The sequence below is a fragment of the Henckelia pumila genome, chromosome 3, assembly GCF_033568475.1.
Source record: "Henckelia pumila isolate YLH828 chromosome 3, ASM3356847v2, whole genome shotgun sequence".
Lineage (NCBI taxonomy): Eukaryota > Viridiplantae > Streptophyta > Magnoliopsida > Lamiales > Gesneriaceae > Henckelia > Henckelia pumila.
The window spans coordinates 166,047,077-166,073,243 of NC_133122.1; the positions used below are offsets into that span (position 1 = coordinate 166,047,077).

At 35.7% G+C, this 26,167-nt stretch overlaps 1 protein-coding gene across 1 annotated transcript; it reads right to left on the bottom strand.

Annotated features, from left to right (window-relative positions):
• Positions 1-1,274: 1,274 nt before the first annotated feature.
• On the bottom strand, positions 1,275-18,797 carry LOC140886255 (uncharacterized). Its single transcript, XM_073292779.1, has 16 exons — positions 18,426-18,797; positions 13,135-18,058; positions 12,872-13,060; positions 12,435-12,549; positions 10,414-11,464; positions 9,307-9,754; positions 8,910-8,963; positions 6,035-8,825; positions 5,808-5,921; positions 5,263-5,393; positions 4,309-4,401; positions 3,924-4,193; positions 3,431-3,835; positions 3,209-3,329; positions 2,471-2,546; positions 1,275-2,373 (listed from the first exon to the last, which is right to left on the bottom strand). Exons 1-16 carry the CDS (start codon positions 18,668-18,670, stop codon positions 2,274-2,276), a joined length of 11,127 nt encoding a protein of 3,708 aa, XP_073148880.1. The 5' UTR covers positions 18,671-18,797; the 3' UTR covers positions 1,275-2,273.
• Positions 18,798-26,167: the final 7,370 nt, after the last annotated feature.

Below are 26,167 nucleotides of genomic sequence, written 5' to 3' on the forward strand. Positions count from 1 at the left end.
TCGTGAGTATTTCTTCGACATCCCATAAATAATATCAAAAAAAAGAGCTTGTCCAAGACCATTTGAGAAAATCCCAATATACGCCAACCTTCCAAATTGGTTTACTAATCCGACAAAAAAACAACGCATGAGTAGTTGAGGCTATCGAGGATTGACACAGAGAACACGAACCAGATATTGGCATATGATGGCTTGCTAGATTGAACTCTGTTGGTAATAAATTGTGTACTGCTCGCCAAATGAAAATCTTCATCTTAGGCTGAATTTTCAAGTTCCATATAGTCATCCACCAAATCTGGTTAGTACATGAATTAAATATTAACAGTTAATCCACCTTGAATAAATATATAAAAACAAATTAATTACTCATTGGCTAAACTAAAGACATGAAAAACCTAAAAAGCTCTTGTAAATGACGACAAAATTAATTATTATTATTAAATAAAATAAAATAAGGACAAAACTATAAATTCATAATCAAAAGTGTCACATTAACATAAATATAGAATTTCACTTGCCTTGAACCAAATATTAAATTTAATGGTTTGATTTAATTTTGTGTTTTTTTTAAAAAATTTAATAATAAAAATATTATGTTAAAAAGTGTAGTAGACTAAAAACATTCCGAGAACGATAAAAGTTACTTTTTTAGATTTATAGACAAAAAGTTTAGTAGACTAAAAACATGGCGAAAACGATAAAAGTTAAAATAATTCTACAAAATTAATAATTTTTTAGATTTATAAAAAAAAATTAAGATAGATTTCAATTAATAATTTTTTTAGTTTAGGACATGAATTAAATATTAGCAATTAATCTACCTTAAATAAATAAATGGACACAAATTAAATGACATGCAAAAACCTTGAAAATCCTTGAAAATGACAACAATATTAATTATGAAATCAAAATAAACGAGGACAAAACTGTAAATTCATAATCAAAAGTAACACTTTTGCAGATAAAATAAATATAGATGATATAGATATAGATTTAGGACATGAACTAAATATTAGCAATTAATCTACCTAAATGAATACAAATTAATTACTCATTGACTAATCTATCAAATGACATGAAAAACCTTAAAAATCCTTGGAAATGACAACAATATCAATTATTAAGTGAAATAAATGAAGACAAAACTGTAAATTCATAATCAAAAGTCACTTTTACAGATATACGATACTAATTTTGATCATCTGCACCGGTAGGTTTTAGTGGTCGCTCACAAAAATCCTGCACTCTAGGTGCAGGGATCAAAATTAATACAGATATATGTTGATTTTTTGCCCGTCGACTAGATATCCGACACATATCCATCAATAACATGCCATGCTTTAGTAAATCTTATGTTCACTACTAGCATAAGAATGAAAATAATAATACTGCAGCTACATGGGGCCAATCTAATATTTACACACGCAGAGGGCTTGAGGCCACACTAGGTTAAGACAAACAATATGGTCCAAACGTCAATAGATTTGGCAAAATTATAGTAACATCGAGACATGTTGGTGCGTGAGATGTTTTGGAACTGGACAGTCATCATTACACTCAATATTTATAAACAAAACAGATCGAAATCTTGATATTGATATTTACTCCCAATGAATTTACACATGCGCTTCCATGTAAATTGAAGTCGCATGATTATCAACCATGATTCAGTATTAGTTGGGAATGGACCAAGGATCTTACTTCCCAATAGTCTTGCACAAGCCTCGATTTACATACCATGTGGGAAAATATTAGGAACTCACCGTCTTTCATAGGAAAGAGATCCAGAATCACCAGATGGATGATGTAGGGGAAGCAATATGCTGATGCAGTACAGAAAAACTGTCTTGTCTTAGATCGCACTTCGATGGTAGCTTCCATCACCATATCACCATAACAAGTCAGAAGAGCATTTTACTCTTTAGCTGTACTCATTCATCAGGTGGACGGAAAGGAAAACACCATCATAAACTCACAAATTTTTCCGCAATGGAGGATCACAGCAAGCATACCGCTCAAATTATCCAAAAATTAAGCAATCGCTTCTCAAGAAGCTTTGTATCCAGCCAAGAAGTATTTCCAGACTCAAATTACTTGATTCTCCCTTTCCAGGCTACGAAACATGACATGTAATTACCTTATGCAGGATTTGCATCCACCAAAATGATTTTGAATAAATTTATTCTCTCCTGCTAAAAGCAGGCTCTTGACCATTTGCTCCAAGGATGTATTTCTCGAAATCTCAACTTGAAATGTTCATATTCATGCAAATATCAAATCCAAGGCGTCCAACCTTCATACATATTGCAGAGGTTGTCAACGTTGGTCGCTTGTCTAAGCAGAAAATCAACCTGCTCAGCAATGGTAATATCCCTGAGATATTCATGGCAGCATAACATGACGTTAGCAAAACTGCAGTTGCTTGGAGAGTTGGAGTCCACTAATAAAGTACTATAAAGGAAACACTCACCTGGTTTCAGTAATATCTCGACCATCCAGCTTCATCTCTACTCGCCTTAAGACCGACATTGCATAAGCATTTTTACCTAAAATGCATAAACTTTGCTATTGAGAATCGATATTTCACCACGTACATATTTGCAAAATAAGAGCATGCAACCACAAAATTGTTTCCGCAGCCTATGAAATTAAATTGAAATATTTTGGGCAGTCATATTAGGTCCATATATCCATCTCAATTCAACACCATGAATCCCACCCTCAGCTATCTCTCTACTCTTTAACATCCTTACTTATCACCGAAATCTTTTAAAGATGGTTGAACTTTCCTAAGTTTCCAATTTTGCTAACTATATCAGGATCCCTAGTGACTTGCAACAAGGATCATATTCTAGCAAGGAAATAATCTGCAAAAGGTCACCTACTTAGATAAGTAAGGACACCTGGTAAAAAACCATGAAAAGCCTGTTGAGCAGGAGGTGATAAAAAGTGGTAGGAAAAAATGGAAAGAAAAATTCGGGGTACATAATACAATGTAGCCTGATCATATGTTCGGAATACCAAGGTACACATTTTGACTATTCCTACATCCATGTAAAATTGATAGTCATTCTGTCTCAAATTTGAGTTTGATTGATCAGCACCCGTTGATTAATCTTGTTTTGTACATGTGAATGTTCTATTAAACAACAAGAAACAGCATTAAAAGCCTAGGTTCAACTCTACTATTCAGATAAATATTACTTACTCCCACGAGCTTGATCTACAGTTCTTATGTCAGCAAAGGAAGTTCCACGAGATTCTTCCTCAGCCTTGTCCTGGTTTAACAAAATTGCTTCATCTTCAAGCAACAAATCAGAGCTCTCTTGCTGCATACAGAAAATACTTTCTAAGCATTGCACAGATACAACTTTGGTATTGCCATATATACCAAATGGTTCTACTGATAAAATGCAAAGCAGATGCAAACCAGCAAAATTTTCGCTTCTGCCTTTTTGAGAGGTAAATCTTGTACTTCAGTCACAAGTGACAGCACGCAATGAGGATAAACTCCATTCTCCTTGCTATCAGAGTCACCTGATAGCAATTCAGTGATGTCAAGACCACTGAAGCTATCTGCAAGACTTGCCTCAGCTGAGGTGAAACCTGACTCTGTGTCGCCACTATCGATGCTTTCAGGTGGAGATATCCATCCTCTATCCGGTAAAAACAATTCATTCAAACCGATAGAATCACCATCCAAATCACTATCAGATTTGGAGAACTTTCCACTCTCCTGGGTATCATAAACCATGGCATGATTGGAAAGATCCTCCCTTAATGGCCCAATATCCTGTGATCTTACTTGCAGGCTTTCTCCTAACCCTTCTAGAGCCTGAAAATTGCACAAGCGTATAGAATATTTTCACAGTAACGTAGTAACACAATCTAGAGAACAGATATTATACACAATTTCTGTTTACTTTATGGAGGTTGCCAGCATGCAGACCAGCAGCTCTTGCTAGTCTAATCAACCTAGAGTAGAGCTCCTCCACGGATAAAATGAGTGATGGTAACAAAGGCTTGAAGCCTAGCAAAGCTTCCTTGATCCTATTATGGTAAGACTGAAATAGAGCTTGTCCATGAATAGGAGCAATCTCCAGGTTGGTCTCTTTTTCCCGTGCCATAGCATCAGTCAGAGCAGCAACGTCTTTTGACAATAAAGACTCAAGTGGAAGTAGGATTGCATTAGCCTATACAGTGTACACGCAATTAACAGATAACTGAGCCATTTTTTTCATGTGTCCATCCAAGATTAACAGGAGCAAAAGAAACTAAAATAAACATTTTAACAATTGCAAATTGTACCTTTGAAAGATTTTGCATGATAGAAGAGTGCAAGACAGCAGCCTCTTTTCCCAAACTGTGAACATCATGAAGAGCTTCTGTTATGGCCAAGACCTACGTTGCAAAGTCAAGGGGTCATTAAAGTCTGTCTCTCCCTCTCTCTGTGTGTTTGGTGCACATTTATTTTATTCTGCGTGTGTCTACTTTTGATAAAATATTTGTATCTTATGATATATCATTTCCTCAATAAGCAAGTAGCTTAAACCAATTACAATCAATCTCTTTATTCCATGATATTATATGCACCAGTATAATATGTATCAGAATGTGACAACAAGAGTCCATTAAGTCAGGAGCTGCATGGAGAAGGATGAAATGGCTATTATCTGGTATAACTTATAAGATTCTGTTTGCACTCTCAAATGAGAGTTTCTGATATTTGAAAATAACCCGAAGGCATAAAGAACGCCACTCTCTGAGCACTACACATCAACCCAAGGCATAAAAAGCTACGCCACTTCACCAAAGTTCATTGCTAGTTCCAATATCTTGACAACAGGGAATATTCAAGATCTAATACCAAATCAATAATTGAATCCGCGAATCAACCATGACACTTACATGTTAATACACACTACATACGGTGAAAACACTAAAAAAACACAAATTTATTATGTCAAAGAGGTATACATAATTTTAAATCACAAATTTGAATACAAACTGTAGCTAACCTGCCACCATGCAAAAATAAAATTTTCTTTTTTAACCTGTAACCTAAAACTATTTAACTAATAAAAATGTTAACTATATTAATATTCAGATAAGCAAAACTTTAATAACCAACTAGAAGGTAGCTAGTATATACAGTACAAGAGAAATATATAACTAAATTTTAGTCATCCATGCAAAATGGTACTTAAGAACATCAATAATAAATTTTTAGAGACTTGAACACATTGTGACATAATTAGGTACCTCTTCAAGCATGGGACCACATTCAGAAGTCAGAGTGCTATGCCCTCGAATAATGCCACTATAGGCAGATAGTGCCACACTGGCTTCACAGGCAGAGTCCCTCATTGCCAGAAGGGTGCTTTGCATATCACCTACAAAATACACAATCTAGCCCTGTTACAACCCATCAAGTACCTAGAGGAACCAACAATTGTGATATACTTGGCAACATCAAACCATTGTAACATAATATAAAACTAATCAACTAGGTGCTCCAAAGCACTCTCATCAAGATTAAAACATCGAGCATGAACTAATGAGAAAGTTCTTTAATTACAAATTGTTGAAAACGCGAAGTTACAGGAGTGCTGCCAATGTCTCTTAAACTATATAGCACTTAACTAACGAAGGAAAGAAAGAAAATCAAAAGAGCTGGAAGTCGTTGACATAGAAAAATTTTTTGTGCAACATTCACAAATTTAACGATTTTTTTTGAGCGAAATTTAACAACAATTATTACAGTGTAGATTGAACCTATAGTCATTTTCAGGAGCAAAAAGTTTCACCTGATGCTGATTTTACTTTCAGAGCAGCAACATGAAGTTCGTTAGTTGCAGAAACTAAACCACTAGAAGCAGCTTCCATGCTGCTTTGTGCTTGCTTCAATTCTTGCTCAGCCCCTGATTTTACAAAACAAAACACAAAGTGAACCTGAAAGAGAAGTGTGTAAACTCTAACCGATGAATAAGAGTGTCAATGTGATTAAAAATACAGAAAGAAACTTAAAACTTACGTGTGAAAGAATGATAGGTGACGTCCAACTTTTTCAATGCATTCAGGTAAGATTGCTGCCAGAGTCCACCATCTTTAGTCCTAAAAATGCCATGTCTTGAAGCTTCGAACTCCAATATGGAGGTGCAAACTTTCATCACTTCTGATGCATTTTCTCGTGCTCCCTGCAACAACTGCCTCCGCTTAATCAGATGATCATGGAACTCCGAGGGTATTCCCGAATTTCCAGCAGGGCTAGTATTTGGACCCCCGCAGGCCCAGCTCATTGCCCTTTCAAGCTGCCCTTCTGAAGCAATAGAAGTTCCTTCACAAGATTGCAGGCGCTCCAGTGACCTAGCTATTTTTGTAACTGAAGATTGTAAGTTTTCCAGCAATTTGGATCTGCTGATGTTCAGAATCACTGACAGTACGTTATCATCGCCTCCAATAAAATTTTGAGAAGTCATACGGGTACTTTTCAAGGGACTTGACGATATATCGTAAATCCATTCCATCTGACAAATTTCCAGGCTGGTCTTTACTAGAGCATCTTTAAGTTCATTCACTTGCTTCTTCATGATTGAAGCAGCTGATATTGCTGCTCTGACAGTTTCATGGGCATTACAGTACTCCTCAAGCATGAAGTGCACTTTTCCTACTGCATCATGATCCATTTTGGTTTGATCAATTGTGTGATCCTTGCCTGACTCCAACTTTTCCCGTAGCATCTCAATTTCTGTATCTAATCTTGTCAGCATAAGCGGAACAACTCTTTCTTTAAAGTATTGACATATGCGCTCCTGAAGTTGGTCACTAAGCTTTTTCTTCACTAGATCAACAAGTTGCTCATACCCTAAATTTTGCTCAAAAGATGCGGCAACATCATGTGTGCAGGAGTCGAGCAAAAGATCCACCATAGAAACCTTCCATATAAGGAAGGCAAAATTGCTCGGTAAACTAGGAAAATTCCATATATATTCAGATATTGCATGCCCAGAATTCATCATGTCTGCGAGATAAGGAATTCTATTTGAACTACAAATAGGACCAACAGTTGAAATCAAGGCTTGATCAATAGATTCTAGCTCAGAGAAAGACTCAGTCAGGACTGCAAGAAGTCCTTTCTTTCTCAACGCATGTGGTTCCATTTCTGATTCAGAACTAATGAGAGATTTCAATTGATGTTCAGAGGAAATCAAAGTGCTATTGATGCTTGCTTCTTTCTTCATAAGCAACGAATTTCGGAGGTCTTTCTGATTCCACATTTGATGGAGTTTGTCCAGTTGCACTCTGCAGGCTTCTTCTTGAGAAGCTAGCTCCTCAGCCTCTTCCCAAGATAAATGATCTCTACCCTTAACAGCAGCTTCCTCAAGTGCCAACTGTTGTTCAGTGATAAGACCAACCTTCACAAAGTAGTTCTGCTCAAGTTCCATCAAGGAAGCCTTCTCTAGTTCAACCTGGATAAACTGCTCAAGGCTTGTCTCTATAGATCCCCGAATCTGGGAAATGGATCCAAAAATATCCATTACATCAGAATTAAATGAAATCGCAGATTTTATTACACTGGGTACAACCACTTCAATCATGTTCCTAACAAAGTTTTTACAAAATAAAAGATTGGTCTTGAAAAGAGATGCCCAGCTTTCGTGTGATGTATAACCGGAAATGTTTGCATCTGCCTCAGTATCATGGACATCCAGTCCGACATGGCATTTTAGTTCTTTAAGAAACTCTGCTACAAGTGCACATTTTTCTATTTGTTCTTCAAAATCCACGGGAAAGGATCCGAAGTGAGAAGATAAGCCAGTATTTGCATTTCTTCCAACAGCAGAATTATCCAGACTTCTAGATATTCTGTGCTTAACATCAGTAAACAAATTGCACAAAACTGTATTCAAAATAGACAGCATGCTTTCTCTCTTCTCTTCGATATCACCACGCAATGCAGATATTGCAGTTTCTTCATGTATCAAGGCTTCCTGTCTTGTCTTGAGGCCTGAATGGTGAATGTGGTTTACGAAAGTGGATAGGAGACGTTCCTTGGCTTTTGATTCAGACCCTTGGCCAATGGAGAATGCGAGTTCGGAGCACTCTTCTTCCAATCTTTCAATATCTGCCGCATAATTTTTTACCTTGAGGCAAAGATCATCATAACTGCTCTTAACAGAGAGAACTCCATTTGTGTGTCCCTTAGTGACAAGTTCAACACCCTGCCTTAGGGCCACAGATATGATGTCAGGAGAAAGTGTATTCAAAGAAATCATAACTTGTGCCCAACCATGCACTTGGCTGGTGATAAGGTAATTTAAAGGTAAGATTCGCTGAAGAGCCAACGAATAAATTTGGAGTGCTGCAACAGCTGAAGAAAGCCCATAATCTAGCTCGGTTACCAAGTGAGATATCTCCCTATCAATGTCATGGCATTGAATTTGCGTGGGCTCAGGGACAACAGTCAATGGAACCCCAGCCATTAGAACTGCAGATGTAAGCGATAAAGCTTCTCCTGAACCAGTCAGCTTTATGCAGGCTTTGATTTCTGGAATTGAACTGCCACACAAAGCATCAAGAATCATCCCATGCTGCTCAACCCAAGTCGCTGCTTCTCGGCCTTTCTCCATCACAATGGCCTGTGCTTGAGCAAATTCTATAGCCTGCATTTCGAACAAGGCTAAGGTTTTCTCTGAATTACAGGTGGCTTCAACAACAGCCAATTTTGCCGACGTTTCATGTAGAACAAGGGTTGATCTCTCTTGGTCAGCAAAATAGAATAGACCAGAAACAATCTCATACTGATTCAGAGCATCGGAAAACCTCTACACATGATTTAAAAATGATTGATTGAGTTCAAGTAACTCATAAAACTGGAGATAGACCACTACTGCAGAAGATTAACAAACCTCAAGAGCTACTTCAATATCTGGTAATGTAGACAGCAAAAGATCATGATGCTCCTGAACACGTTCAAGAAAACATAGTCATTCACAAAATTATGATCAGACACACACTTGTGAAACAGATCTAAGAACGTCATGTTGAAGGTTTTCTGAAATTTTATGACATGAAATGCTAGTAATATGTGATGTCATCAAGATTCAAGAAAAACACTTATGTACAAAGCACATACCAATTGCAAATAAACAAAGACAGCAAGAGGACAGTTCAAGTTTCCTCAAGTAGAAATATAGACAATAAATAAATTAGTACAAATGTGTAAATCAAAATCCTAAAACAGTTAATACTGTGACGGTTAGAGTATGAAGATAAAAAGGTTAAGGTTAAGTAATTTATTGATACCTGCAATGGTATACGGATTTCTTGGACCCGTGACGCAAATAGACTTAAGCTGACAGCAAGTTCCATGCCCTTTCTTTCTTCACCAACAACAGCTGCATCATCATGAAAGTTTGCCCGTGTCCATTCTACAAGTGGATCCCAAACAAAAACTTCTAACAACATCAAAATTATATCCTTGTTCTTCCTCAAAACACTTAAAACAGCCTCGCAGTTCGCCCTAAAAGAGCCTTCCATGCCAGTTAGACCTAATGCTGCTTCAACCGTCTGGGTAAGGCGGAATGGAACAATTTCAGGGATCTTTAATCTCTGGCCCTTATCAAAGCACACATTATAATCAATATGCATGATATCTCCTCTACAAAAATCTACAAGGATGTTATCCAGATGTCTATCGCCTAGTCCCAAAATATGGCCTACAATACTCATGGCTGCAACACTCCCAGAATACCTGCAAGTAACTTTTAAGGATGAGTTCTTATTAAAGAGTACATTACAGAGCAAATACAAGGCAACAGAATGAGAAGTATTCCATGCATATCATTGGTTGCCAAATGCAGTGGAAGCATATTGATATTGTTGTGTATTAGGAATACTGAATTTTGTCAATGCTCGGTTTAAACAATGTATAAGCCTCGACAAATGAACCATCATTGTTATAACCTCTCCCTTCATTTTCCATGAAACATTCTTATTAAGCAAATGAACCTTCTTGCTTGGCTCCCGAAAGCCATCATCCTTCGAGGAATCACTATTCATCAGAATAAGACAAAGAACTTAAGTTCAACTTGAAGTATCATCACTATGATGAGTGCCTGATGATGTGTGAGTTCTTTATAAATTGCTAAAACTGAAGCATTTCTAAGATATCAATGCAAGACAATGTCATACAGACTTCACCTACAACAAACATCTCAGCTTACTGCTTCCTGAGCAAAGACACAAGATTTTTAGTTCAACTTGAACCATCATCACTAAGATGGGGCACAAATTGATAGAACTGAAGCACGTCTAAGATATCAATGCAACACAATGCAATATAGACTTAATGTACAACAAATTTCTCCGCTTCTCAAGCAAAGCCACGAGATTAAGATCAATGCAAATCACCTCTTCAATTTTGAGTTGAAGGCTTGGAATCCTTCACTAGCACACCAAAGTTCCTGGTAGAGAAGATGTTTGGGAGTCTCCTTCATTAGTTCAAGAAGAACTTTTCGCTTAACTTCATGAGGCCAATCTCTTCTAGAAATTACTCGTCTAATTCCTTTCTCTTTGAGTGCTGGTATAATTTTTCCATAAAACATGTCACTGGGCCGAGCAACAGGAGGAGCTTTACTTTTTGTATCAGTTCCCATTGCTGAAAGCTGAGACAACTGTGCTCTGTTTTGCCATGATTTAAAAACACTATAAATGCTAATCACATTATCTACCCACTGAATCAGACCAGCTCGACCACTTATAGGTGTCACAGAGTAATAACGAATCCCAAGTGGCTGGCCACGTGTGGCAGCTGATGACTGCAGAAAACCATTTACAGCTTGCAATAGCTGCATAATTCTGGCATCTAGGCGCAAGTCTTCTCTTCCTTTCAAGAGATATGTATAATTCATACCATCTGAGCCCACAACAACAATTTTCTTTGGTTTGGTTTTCGTTGGTAAAATTGATACTTGCGCAGAAAAGGATGAGATTGTCACGATTCCCGGAGGTATGCCATCTAAGTCACTTTCTGGTTCAGATATTGTAGTTTCCTTCTCAAGACCTGGCATTGGAGCATATGAAGTTGACAGCGAAGCCAACTGTGGAGAAACTTCTCCCAGAGATACAGAAGACTTTCTCTGATAAGATGCCAAGGAAGCAGCAATATTCTCAAATGGTCTCCAAACATCCCCTATAGCAACAACAGATGCAGGAGGAGTTTTAAATTTTTCAAATGCTAATTTGATTGTTTCCTGATACTCCTCAAGGAACCTGGCTTCATGAGGTGTCTCAGGTTTTCTAGAAGTCGAAGTCAAGCGACGCTCCAAGACAACAAAAACTGGAGCCATCATAGCAGAGTATTTTGCATCATTGATCTTGTTCTTCTCACCATGGCTGAGAGTAGTATTTTCTGCAATTCGTGCAGCCTCCTCTTTCAACAAATTTATGCGTCTCATTACATCTGAATAATGAACATATGGAGATAAGTTAGTTTGCTTGGTTGATAAAATCAGAGATTCATCCACGTTACAGAAAAGATGGCTATGTCAGTGGAATGGCATAATAGATCATCCATAGATCTAGATCTAACGAACAAAAAAAAGTAAACAATAATGTGTTTGTGTATAAATAATACTTGAATCTTGAAAGTGCCGGCTACATGCATTCAAGCCTTAAAACCCTCAACAGCTAGTATAAAATGAGGAAATCCCACCAAAGATATAAATTCAGCAACTAAGATAAACATTTTTCAATACTCCACATATGAAGCATAACAGGTAATACGAAGAAAATACCACATTATGTTCGCTCGTGCGCTAAGCAAGTGACGAAAGAGAGAGAACATATAATAACGCACAACAGTTTTTTTTAAAAAAAACAAACAAACAAACAAACAAATAAAGGCTGAAAAGAAAAGAAAGCAAAACTGTCTCAAAACTCAAATTAAATTACTCAACCATCCATATGCGATTAAGTCAAAGCATATAACAAATAGATATTAGAAGATACCTTTACTAGTTCTGGTATAATTCTAAATATTAGCTCCCAGAAAACATAAATATACTTTAATATATCGATGTCCATTGCTACAAATACAACTTTTAATCCTGTTTCATGGCAAATTGGGGGAAGTAAATTTCTGCTTCAAGAAGTGATTTAGTAATTGTTCTTGTGTGCCTTTCCCCTATTCAGGAGATCCAGAAAATTTGAATGCGAAGTGATTTTGTGGGGAAAACCGGAAAATTTGAATGCGAAGTTACTAGATTTAAGCAATATGAATTTCACTGGATGATATGGACAGTGGCATTCATGCTCTGACATAATTGCACAGTTATATTGTAAAATTTTGTTGTTCCTTCAAGAAATATGTTCGGAAAAGAACAGCGAATGATTTCCTCCTTAAGAAAAAAATGTTAGGGAAAAACAATTACCTGAATGAAGATCCTGGAGGGTGCCAAGCCACAGTTCCTCCCAAAGGACAGTTACATTTTCAAGCTCCTTTATCATCAGGTGAGCATCCTGTACTAACCTTGGATAAAGCTTATTCTGCAATATTAAAATGATAAAGATTACATGCATATCTTAAATTTCAAGCGATTTTTGGATATCAACAAAGAAGATACCAAATGAAGACTACAAAAATAAACCCAAATATATCATCTTAAAACAAAAAGTACATCTTGTGAAAGGGTAAAACCAACTTTAAGTCCATCAGATAAATATATTCACGCTTTTAAGAAAAAACCAAGTGTTATATTTGTTGTTCTATTAAATTAAATTCCTTTCAACTAAAAGCTCAGAAATAGTATGCTTCACGTCACGTGGCAAAGAAAAATAACAGAGGCTCCTGGTCAATAATGATGCTAACCAAATAAGCAAGAATTTTCTGAATCTCCTCGGAAGGTTCTTTTTCTTGAGAATTTACATCAACAAGAGTTGGGTAGACTAAAGACCAAGGAGAAAGTTTTGCCCGCGTAATTAACAAGTTCTCCAACTGTTTCCTGACCACTTCATTGGGATGCGAACTTAATCGAGCAAATAGTTGAGGTGTTATTTCCTACAAAATAAATATATGAGATCAGTATGACCTTACATTCACTCTTCAAGCAAGACCTTAAAAAGAACACTCACCTCCAATGGTGGCAAAGGAACCTTAGAAAGAGCAGGTTCAATTGTATCTTTTAACTCAACTCCGTAGTTGACTATAATGTGTAGCACATTAAGGATAGCTCTGAGAGTGTGACTCGGATATTTATAATTCAACTCAACATCACAGCTAGATAACTGACCGTTAGAACACTTCATAGATGAATATGAAAGATAATTCATAAAAGCTTGAGCTGCGTGACCAAAGAGAGAAACTCGTCTCTTTCTCAAAGACCACCAAACTTCAACTAAATAACGAACCGGGGACATTACGTCCGCTTCCTTTAATACAGTGGTGGAAGACGAAAAGCATTCCTGCAACTGAGTAGATAGTGTAGCAGAGAGGCTACCAATATCATTGTCCTCAGCTCCAGGTGCTCCAGCTGAAGTTTCAATGGCATCTATTATTTTCTGCAATAAAAGCTTCAAATCAACCTCATTTTGAGAATGCCCAGTCTCCGAGGAATCACAATCTCCTCTTTCTTCAGACATATTATTGTAGGATCTATTCAGAGTATGCTCTAGAATGATGTTTTTAACATGTAACTGCTCTTCTTCAGTTAACGTAAATCTATGATGTCGCATTTCGGAAGCAAGAATTGGAGAAAAGGAACAAGAAAGAAGGGCCGTCTCACAATTGGAAGAGACAGATGCTCTAGCTTGAACATAGCACCATGACGCATACGAAACCCATGACTTTCCCATCGTCGGGCAAAGAAGAGTAGACATCTTTCTAGCTGTACCAGCAAGTTCCTCGACAATAAGACTTACCCCTGATTTAGAGCTTTGATAACCATCACCTACTGCGGCAGACCCATTGCCAGAAGATATCTCAGTCGTGATGAAATCTGCACGCATTTTAAGAACGACTTTCTCCAAGTTCTTACTTGAATAGTCTCTTATCAACCACTTCGAAAGTTTCAAGCAAGCATTAGCCTTCAATACATTGACATGAGAATCAGATGGTACAATTGAAGAACAAACTAAAAAAGGGCGCACAAAAGACCAAAGATATGTCAAGGCTTCTTTTTCCTTGTTATCAGCTCTCATGGCTAAAATGGCTTCATATTCCAAGATAGAGGTGAAATATTCTTGCAAACCATCATGAACGGAAAGTGATACATGGCTTTTCAGATAATTGCTGAGTCGGGTTGCCAGCCTTAGGTTCCTTTGCTTGCGAGCTAAGATCATTAAATTTATGCAGAGCTCAAGAGTCACAGGTGCAGTTGGGAGAGTATTCTGATGAACTCGAAGAACTTTTAGCCACAAACTGCAATCTTGATAAACTCCACCACATGGGAACTGCCCTGTTTGGATAAATGAATTTACTAATGATGCGAGGTGCTTACCCTGATTGTCTCCAGGTTTGCAACTTTCTTCAAAGGCAGAAATGCAATACAACTGATTGATATGTGGAGCTGCATCCACAAGTCCATCAAGTGCCAAAACAGAGAATGTTTCTTCCAACATTGATTTGGCCCTCTGCAACTCACGGGACACCTCGTCTGGTTTTCCTTCGACATGGAGAAGCATTGCCTGCAAAAGCATTTGTTCACTTCTTTGTAAAGCCAGCCTGGGATCAAGTGTGAGTTCATTGCTACTTTTTGGGGTCAAATCAAGGAATGACCAGGCTGCCTGGAAGTTACCCTCATCAAAGCAAGCCAATGCTTGAATTGAGTTTATTTCATTTCCAGTAGTGGTTAGAGCCCCGGCATAACTCTTTCCAGCATACTTTGCACGGATAGTTTGCAGCTCTAGCAACCAGGATTCCAAAGCCTTCCAATCAGATATAGCTGTGTAACTCTCAATAATTCGTGCAATGGCGAATTGTACTCCGTCAGAACCCATAGAAGAGAGTGATTCTTCAGTCTGTAACAAATGAATATAGTGAGCAGCAGCCTTCTCATGCTCACCTCCAGCCTGATGAACAAGTCCAGTGATCCATGAAAATTCCAAATTCATATTGTCACTTGAACCTTGGTTTTCCTCTTTAAACAACGGAGAGAATGCAATGGTAGCCCATTTCTGTATGCCAATTAATACCTCGGGTTCACGTTTCTTACACAAAGCCAAAGTCATGTTCCGAAGGATTCTTAGAATATCTCCAGCATATCTGCCTCTAATATTTTGAAGATTTTCACTTGTCTGGACTTTTGACTTATCTGATAATGCTAAAGCAACAAAATTGCTGAGATCAACCATTCGCAATGAGCTGTAATGAATGGTAGCATCATGGCACTGAAGCTTCAATCCTGCATCCATCATTGGTTCACTTATTCTAGAGAACCATTCCTCGCAGACCTTCTTATTTGCCCTGAAAAATAACAAGCTCTGTCTGGAAGCATGTGATAGGATGGTTGACCCATCATAAGCATTATACACGTTTTTCTTCAAGGCCTCAACAAATTCCAGAAACAATCTCATTGGCAATAAGTGAGCATAAGAACCTATGACATTAAAATTTCCATCATTTTGGTCAGTTTCAAGCCGCAGTACATGAGCAATGTCAAGTAGCATACGCTCCAATGCAGCAAAAGTTTGGGTTGGCCCACCAAGGTTAGTCCGTAGCCGAGTAGTAATGCAAAATCTAGCCGCTTCATGTATAGCCCACCATGCACCGGCAAGGTGATTAACCGAACAAATTCTTTCAAGGGTATCTTCGTCCACTTTTATGTCCCACCACAAACCATTATCAACATCTACATCCTCCTGTTGAGCAAGTGAGAGGTCTCTTTTGCTATGGCAGGCATAAATAAGCCGGTGAATCCAAGAAGATAGGGGTACTTTCCATCTCTGTGAAATATAACTCAAAATGGAAACAAGTTGGTGCGAGTGAAGTTTCTGTGGCATTTGCTTGAGGGCAAAAAGTTGTTTCCAGTGCAATGAGTGATCGCTCAATGTATGAACTTGAGGGCAATATGCACTGATCAAACCAAAATCACGAAGACCACAAGTATAGGTTGTTATAGGAAGCACATGGGAAAGCTGCTTAAGATACGTATTTTTTATATGTGTTTCTGGATCACCAAGTTTTTCAAGGAACACTTCAGCAATTATAGGAAAATGCATAGGGTGGATAAGTTTTGCTATCAGTAGCATCTCAACAGCTACTGCAACAAGGTACCTCACTTTTGGTTCTTTATCTGAAGCAGCAGCCAAAACTGAGAGCAGCAATCCCTGAATAATGTTCCGGCATGCAGCAACTTGGCAAGGGTATAATGGAGTCTCTATATTCTTATACACCTCAACAACATTTTCACAAAAATTGTGAACCCAATTTAGGGCTTCTATCTTGACTGAAAAAGGAGAAATTGCACAAAGAGATTTTATAAGGAGCTTAGAGTATCTTCTTAGAGGATCAAAAACAATTGTTGGATACAAGTCATTTACATTCTCCTCCTCCGCATATTTACCAGATGATATTTTTTGTTTCCTTATGGAGGATGTACTCTTTAATTCAATTGCTGTAAGTTTCTCCAATGTTCTCAGAATAGTAACTTGCAATTCTACACTACTCTGAATAGGTGAAGAAAAGGGATCCATCTTGCCGGAAATAAAAGTTACCAACTTCTGTGCCCTGCTAACACACAAAGTATCAATTTCAATTTGCCCAATCAAACTACTACCTGGTCCAAAAGTTACACAACTCAACAGCACTTTCATATTAAACTTTATTAACACAACGAATTCTGATTTAGAATAACATTTAGAACCTGCCATCACATCCAGTTCATCACCCATAACTGAAATTTGTTCAAGTTTGCATGTCAGTAACTGTAGTTCTTCAATCAAATAATCCATTGTTTTGTCAACAACATCATTTTTCCCATGCTGAAGCAAGAAGATGTAAGTAGCTGCAGCACTTCCAGTCACTAAGTGATTTGGATGCAACCGTAGGTGAGATATAGGTCCCTCAAACCGCAGTATATTAAGCACAGATGATGGCATAAGTCCAAGCTTTTGAAGTGATAGTAATTGTAGATTAGTTTTGAGAATGCCATGAACCTGGAAGGTAGAAATAGCCTCAGTTTCCAGAAGTTTGTTAGCATTTTCTACTTCCAAGCTTTGAAACAATGTATCCACTGCCATGGGGTAAAAATTAGAAAACCTTTCACTCAATATTTCTGCCAATAATGTCAAGCACCTCCAAGAATCCTCGATCCATTTTGACCATCCAAATTTCTTCCCCATCAAAGATAAGCATTGAAGTAAAACAGGTACCATTTCGCGAAGAGGTTCGTTAATTTGCTCAAGAAAATTGATTTCCAGCAAACCAGATGCCACTGACTGCAAAACTGTACAGAAACAAGTCAGCAGGGCAAGTAACCGTTTAAATTGTTGAGGAGTACCAGAACTTCCATCCTGGAGTAACACATCCATATCACCTAAAAACTTCGATAGCAATCCCAAAGAAAACTGCATATTGTTCACCCAGTGCTTTTGAAATTGCAAGAAACTGTCCATGATCACACACTTGTCTGATTCTTCGATATCCGGTACCATTGCCCATCCAAGAAGTATATCAACGATGTCCACAAAATGGGGCTGGAAGCATCTGAAAAACTTCAACGAAACCAATGTCAACACACCAAGAAGCCTCTGCAGTAAACTCACGGAGGTTTTTTCATCCTCAATAAGTTCCTGGCAAGCTTTAAGTATAGGCAAAGCATATCTCTCAACAGCTCCAACATCTCCAACGTTAAGAAACTCATGAAGGCTTTCCAAAGCTAGCTCTGAAGTCTCATCGCCAGCGTTGTTCAGAGATGGTAATGACCACCCAATAAACTGATCAATGAAGCTGCCAAGTACAACATGGTTCTGCCTACCATTTGAGGTGACAGAGATCAAACACAATACAGAGCATAAAGCCCCATATGCTTTAGCTGCTGCAAGACGCACGGAATATAATCTGTAATAATAGTCCAAATCCACAATCAAGATACAAAAGCAACGACATTTGTGAAAAATATCAAGCACTGTGGTAAAAAATTTCAGAGAATAAATTTAATTTGTATTGATTCAGAAACTTTTAAGGGTCCTGACGGCCTTGAAACTACACTTCAGATTGTCAACATCTCCATTATCAAAAATAGTCCGGATTTTTGGTATTTACAAATATATTAGGCATGCCTCTAGGTGGCAGTACACGAGAAGGCGCCAATTTAAAGCCTGAACACAAAAAAAAAATTACGCACTGACAAAAACACACATATACAACAGAGAATGGAGAAACACAACTGAACATAAACTCTAACTCTATGTTGTGGGGGAATTACTTGTCGGATATTAGTTGAGAGAAGCCTTTACAGAGATAAGAGGCGGAATGTGCGACCAGAAGAGAATTAGGAGGGTATAGCACGGCGCGGTGGAGGGAGGTGAGGGCAGAGAGACGAGACGACTCATCTTCTTCAGAAACGGTGGCAGTGTTGGGTGCAAGTGCGGATGACGAGGAATCGTCCTTGGGTAGCGCCGCAGCGAGGAGCGCCGCCAGCTGCTGTTGGTGGTGGTGAAGCCCTTGCATCGTGTCTCCACTGCATTTCTCTTGGTGAACAAATGTTGGGCTTTGGGTTTTCCGCTGCCGTCACGAGAAGATTGGGAATGGGGGATCCCAAGGTATTGATGTTCCCACCGGTGCCAGAATGGTGATAACGGTTTATGTATTTTTTTGATTTTATATGATCATTGATGCTGCACATGGGCACTGAATTTAGGTTACTCTTGGATGAATTTAGTTTGCGGGGAAAATTTGAAATTCATGGATTTTGATTTTATTTAATTGTTAATAATGAAATAATAGATTAAATTCTAAATTTATACGCTATTTATTTGCACATTAGTTATAGAGTAACACTCATGTTAGACCGTCTCACGATGAGTCTCACGAATTTATCACCGTGAGACGGATCGACCCGATACAATATTCGGATCTTAGGTCAAAATCTTCTCACTTTCCAATTCTGATCGGTTGGCCATAGAGGAGATCATGAAAACACTGCCGCCAAGACCCATGCTCTCGCAACCTCCGCCTCCGCCGCGCCGCGCCTCGCCTGGCCAACCCCTTCCTCCACCACACCCGCCGCATCGGGGCCTTCAATTCTCGCCAAAACCGACGCAATTTTCCCTCTTTCAATCAAACCGATATGACATTGCTCCCTTCTTCGGATTCGTCGGCAAAGCTACAGCCCTTGTATGTATTCTCATGTAAATATTTTATGATTTGTCCCCTTTGATGTGATCTTTTCTTAATTTTTGTTTATATATGTTTCGATCTTGTGTTCCATGAAAGAAATGGATGAATACGACATTTTTTATTCATTGTTTTGGTTTACAGTAGACTCATGGTTGATGAAGAATTTACCTTTCACACGCTTGTTGGCTTGTTTCTCAAAGGTGTTTCTGTTGATCAAAGAAAAATTTAGGGTGCCCTGCTTTGTGGGGTTTCGGAGCTGGGTTAATAGCTCTCAAATATCCAGTAATATTGTACTGGGGTTTCAATAATGTTGATGAAATTTTACGCACTAGAAAAGACTGCGTCAGCACCTGGAATATGGCTTCTAACTCAATTGTATGCTGCAAAAGTGGTGGCCACTACTCTATGTAAAGGGTCTGGTCTTCTTGGTGGTTTATATGCTCCACATTTGATGATTGGTGCTGCAGTGGGTGCTTTTTTTTCTATACAATTTTGATAACATTACATCTGCCACTATCGAGCTCTGTTGCGGGTTGGAATGGCTGCAACATTAGCTTCTGTTTGTTCAGTCCCTTTAACTTCAGTTCTTCTCCTCTTTGAGCTGACTACAGAATATTGGTTCCTCTCATGGTATGTCTGAATAAGAGAATATTGACTCTCGTCTACTTGTCTGTCCTTTTTGGAAATACCAGTCTTATTCTCTGATAGTCGCATGTTTACTTGTTGCGATGCTTGATCTTATATTAGTGTCGTATAGCTTCTTTTTCTTGCTAGACAAGTTGATCTCTTTAACAAGTGTTACAATAGCATTATTTTCTTAATCGGTGAGCATCACCATGTTGTTATGGAATTTGGCAATGGAAAGAGGTGCTTGATTATAGAGTGAGGATGTGGTTACTGTTGTTCATTTGGACTTTTTACTTGCATTTGGAAATTACCGAGGGATAATTTTCTATGCAAGAAATATTGAAAAAGCTTTAGAGAATTCATAATCTTACACCATTACTCATTTCTCCCAATATTAAAGTATTTTTCAGATGATCATGAATATGAGCGCGTCCGCACACACACATCCAAAACAACAAAACTTGAAAATTGCAGAAATTGAGGTTGCGGAGAAGATTGTAGATAATGGGGTTGCGAATGGTTGCTAGGTTTCACCACGACAAAAAGGGAGAAGAAATGTTTAGTGTTTGAAGATATTAACATTTCAATTTCTCTCTTCCTAGCTTTCAAGTATGCTTGGTGGTTGCGAATAATTTTGTAGTCGTCGATTTATGTAAGGTTTTTTTAGCTGATAGAGGAAATTGTAACCGAAGATAGCGTCTATTTTAATAAATGAAGGTGTTTTTTAAAAAAAAAAATTATATTTGGCCGAAGCTATTTGTCCAATTTGTATGTTTTTTAGATATGATTTTATCATTGGAAAGTTAAATACTTAAATTTTCATGATCAAATCTGAAGAATCTCAATAGTTAACGGAATCGCGCTAGTGATTAAATATTTCAGCCCCATAACCTTTATGTTTGACGTTGAGATATTTTCAATTTCCCAAAGGTTTTGATGCAGAGGAAATGCAAATGGTCTCCTAAGGCCATCTCCAACCACAAAAATCATTTTGGTGCAAATTTTGCACTAAAATAGTGTAATTTTTGCACCAAATACAACATTCATCTCCAACCCATTTACATCAAATCTTGCACCAAAAGAAATATTCTCGAAATATTCCTTTTATTTTTCATATATTAATTATTATTATTCTATATTTTAAATAAATAGATATTAAATTAATATAGATTAAATTAAAATAATTATTATAATACTTTTTTATTAATATTTAATTATTAAAACAACAAATTAATATTAAATTATTATTTATAATTTAAAAAACAAATAAAATATAAAAAAAGTCATTATTATTTGAAAAACAAATAAATACAACAATTAAAAAAATAATAAAATAATTAAAAAATATAAAAAAATAATAATAAGGGCTGCGCCAATTCCTGCGCCATATTTGGCGCAGGAGTACATGGGGCGCTATTTTGGGCAACATGGGGCGCTATTTTGGTGCCCAAAATAGCGCCCCCGTTGGAGCTCCACTTTGCACCAAAATGGTGCAAAATGCACCATTTTGGTGCTTGGTTGGAGATGTTCTAAAGGTTTTGATGCATTTCATGAACTTGTGACCAAAAATTAATTATTTTAATCAAATAAACATTATTTAAAAATTAATACTTTTGTATTTTTCGAGAATTTAATACTTTTGATCTAAAAGTAAAAATATCATTCATATAAACATAAATTACAAATTAATGTTTTTGAACTAAAAAGTAATATTTTTATAGTAAAAACTAATAATTTTGACATTAAAACTAATACTTTTGAATCAAATAAGCATATATTACGAAAATAATATTTTTAAAAATATTTTTTGACATAAAACGTAATATTTTGTCATTAAAACTAATACTTTTGACATAAAAAAATAATAATTTTTAATCAAATAAACATATATTACAAATTAATATTTTGAGATAAATTAAAGGTAATACTTTTACTATGACAACTAATATTTTTGACATAAAAAGTAATACACTGAAATTGCAATTCTTGCTAATTTTCTTCTTAAATTTTTGATATTATGATGTTCTTTTATTCAATTAAAAAACTTCTTTTGCAAGTGTGTATACGTTGAGAGAATCTGGTGGTTTCTTATGTCAAAAATATTAGTTTTTATTCTAAAAATGTTAGTTTTTATATCAAAATTATTACTTTTAACATATCCAAATTTAAAATAAATAATATTATTTTTTGTCAAAATTATTAATTTTTGTGCTAAAAATATTAATTTTTATATCAAACGTATTACTTTGTAATATATGATTATTTGACAACAAATATATTATTTTTCAGTAAACAATATTAAATAGTATTTTTTATGTTAAAAGTATTATTAATTATGCAAAAATTATTCGTTTCATGTAAAAAATATTAATTTGTAATATATGTTTATTTTACATTTTGGTTTTTGGTAAACAACATAAAGTATTATTATTTTGTTCAAACGTATTAGGTTGTATGCTAAAAGTATTATTTTTATGTCAAAATTATTGCTTCTAACTTATGTTTTGACATAAAAATTATTATTTTTTACAAACGTATTAGCTTTTATGTTAAAAGTATTATATTTTTCAGTCGGAAGTATTAATTTTAACGTATGTCAAATTACACACGTTAGAAGTAATAATTTTAACATAAAACATAATACTTTTGACCAAAGAACTAGTACTTTTAACTATTAAATACTAATATTTTTTATGTCGAACTTTCATACGTTCGAACTAATATTTTTCATATAAAAACTAATACGTTTATCATAAAAATTAATATTTTTCACAAAAAATTAATACTTTATAATGTCAAATTAGCACACGTTAGAAAGTAATACTTTTCACATAAATTAATACTTTTGACCAAAAAATAATATTTTCACAGAAAAAGTAATATTTTTTTATGTTAAATATATAGACACACACAAATGGATATTTTTTTGTCATCATCGATTTAATATAAGGTTTTTTTTAGCTGAGAGAGGAGATTGTAACCGAAGATAACGTCTATTTAATAAATGAATGTTTTTTTAAAAAAAATTATATTTGACCGAAGCTATTTATCCAATTTATATACTTTTTAGACATGATTTTATCATTAGAAATTTAAATACTTAAATTTTCATAACCAAATCTGAAGAATCTCAATAGTTAATGGAATCACGCTAGTGATTAAATTATTTCAGCCCCATAACATTTAAGTATGACGTTGAGATATTTCCAATTTTTCGAAGGTTTTTATGCAGAGGAAATGCAAATGGTCTTCCAAAGGTTTTGATGCATTTCATGAACTTGTGATAAAAAATTAATTATTTTAATCAAATAAACATTATTTAAAAATTAATACTTTTGCATTTTTCGAGAATTTAGTATTTTTAATCTAAAAAGTAATAATTTCATTCAAATAAACATAAATTACAAATTAATGCTTTAGAACTAAAAAAAAATACTTTTATTATAAAAACTAATAATTTTGACATTAAAACTAATACTTTTAAATCAAATAAGCATATATTACGAAAATAATATTTTGACATAAAACGTAATACTTTTGACATAACAAATAATACTTTTTAATCAAATAAACATATATTACAAACCAATATTTTTTAGATAAAGGTAATAATTTTACTATGAAAAATAATATTTTTTACATAAAAATTAATACAAAAAAAATCTATTTCTATGCTTGACATCTTTGTCACCATCTATCATATGCTTGACATCCTGATATTTTGTTATCTTTGTTGGTTTTTTTAGGATATTTTATGCTGAAACTCGTAATAAGCTCGCCCAAGTTTGAAAACACAGAGCTTTGCATTGCATCAAACACAGAGCAGCCTCACATACATGAAGCAAAACATTTAGAGGTGTGAAATCAAGTATACATATGACTCCAAAAGTCAAGAACTCTCAATTGATATCCAACATATGAATTGAACATAACCTGTGGTGCTAGAGCTTAAGAGGATGTGATAATTTAATGTGTTTCGGCAGTGTGACATGTTTTGAACATTTCAGGTCCCGATCGACTATGGTACCGGATCCACATAGCCGAAACAAACATAAGAAATGTAAACTCAAGATGCTAGATGCTCTTGAGTTTCAATTCAAGGATCGGCGTCACCATAATGTCTAGTGTGTCACCTAACTGTAGTTGATGGAAAGAATCAGCTGCAGCTCATGAAATCGATCCACTGCCATTTTAGGTAGTACCATGTGCGCCAACATTTTAATCTGTATAAACTCACGTTTTGTAAGACCCGAAAATATTAAATTATTAATTACGGAATTTGAGATTTAAATTCTGAATATGAGAAAATATTAATTTGAGTACGAAATTAGAGATTTAAATTTCGGTTCGAGAATATTTAATTTGAGGATTTATGGATTTTAAGATTTTAATTTCGAAATTCTTAAATTAAAAGAATAAAATATTTGAATTGATTATTTATGGGATTTAAGATTTAAATGTTGAGTTTGGAATTAAAAAGGATTTAATTAGAAATGAAAGGTTGATTAAGGACCAATTCGCGAATAGTAAGAAGTTCAGGAACCAAGTGCAAATAGCATTGCAAGTGGATATATACACGTGTGAGTCAAGATGGAAACTTGAAATTCAGATTTTGGGCAGAATATATCGAGAAGAGCAAGAAAATAGAAGCCAAGTTATTTTTCTTCACTTCGAAGCTCGGTTCTTTTAATCCGCCCGGCAGATTTTTAAATCGATCGTATATTTGCGACCCTGGTGTCGACGGATACGTTTTGACGTAAGTTTTATGAAGTTATATGATGTTTGAAATTTTAAGATATTGTTATAATTAATATTTGGTTGTATAAACGTGTTCTAGTATATACGACGATATCATATCTAAGACAGATCGAGAAAAGATCGTCGTTTGGACATGTTTATAAATTTTTGAAATGTTTTCAGAAATTTGAAATATTTTGGCTGCCATTTTCGTATATGAGCTGCTGAATTGGTAATGATATTGAGTTTAGATGATTGATAAGATGATGTTAATGCCTTTGGAAATTTCGGTTTCGGTCCGTTACGCCGCCGGTTTGAGATTTTGAATTGATATGAATTCTGAAACTTATGGGCTGCAATTCTTGTGTTTATGCTGAGAATTTAAAGTTTAAAATGAGTTCATATTGAAGAATAGATGAGGTTTAAGCTTTTGGATTTATCAAATTCGAATCGTTCGACACCGGTTTGAATTTTGATTGTTTGAACAAGACTTGAAGTTGTTTAACTTTGTTGAGTTGAAATGATATTGGAAGCTGATATTGAATTGTATATCAATGCATTTCAGATTTGAATTGCAAAAGATCGATTTTGAGTCGGCGAGCTCGAGTTGTTTGAAATTGAATCAAAGCTTGAATCAAGTAGAGCTTGAACAATCTTGATGAGATTGAGCAGAATTGATAAGATTGAAGAGTACTTGATCTAAGTTGAAATAAGTGAGAAGGTTTGAACGTCTTAGAATCAAGATCGAAAGGTATGAATAAACATTTGATAATATGGGAAGAACAACTCGAGATCGTTTTGATGATCGAGTTTCCTAAAATCACATACTTAAATGTTTAAGTTCTCTTAAGTGATTTAATTGTCATTGTTGCTTTTAATGGTTATTATGTGATTACATGTTCAAGATGTTTTACAGTATTGTATGATTTAATGCATCAAGATTATGTTGCATTCATCTTGAACCCTACCTTGAAAAGCATAGAGGACTGATTGGCCTATACTGTGAAATGACGTTTGGAGGACTATAGATGAGTGGATTGGATTGTAGATTCACTTCCAGAGCTAGATGACTCACTATAGTTGCAACAAAGTCAGGGGAATTAAGATACTTGATGCCTCCTCGATTGAGAGAGTCGATGGTTGTTTTGAGATTTTATTCCCCGGGATCCCAAGAATCGAGATTTTATTGTTATCAGACTTGATAGCCTATTCCTTGAAACAAGCATTGCATTTATGCATTAGCCTAGAGATTTTTATGGCTTAGAATATGCGTTTATAAATGCTAACATGTTATTGTTTGTCATTCAAGATATGAATGTGTTTATATGTTTGGTATGATATTACCATAGATGAACAGACATGCTTTAAGAAATTAAGAATTGATTATGCTTCCGTGATTTACATGTTATTACATGTTTTATGATTTAAGATTATTATGGCATATAGAGATTCAGTATGCTTAAA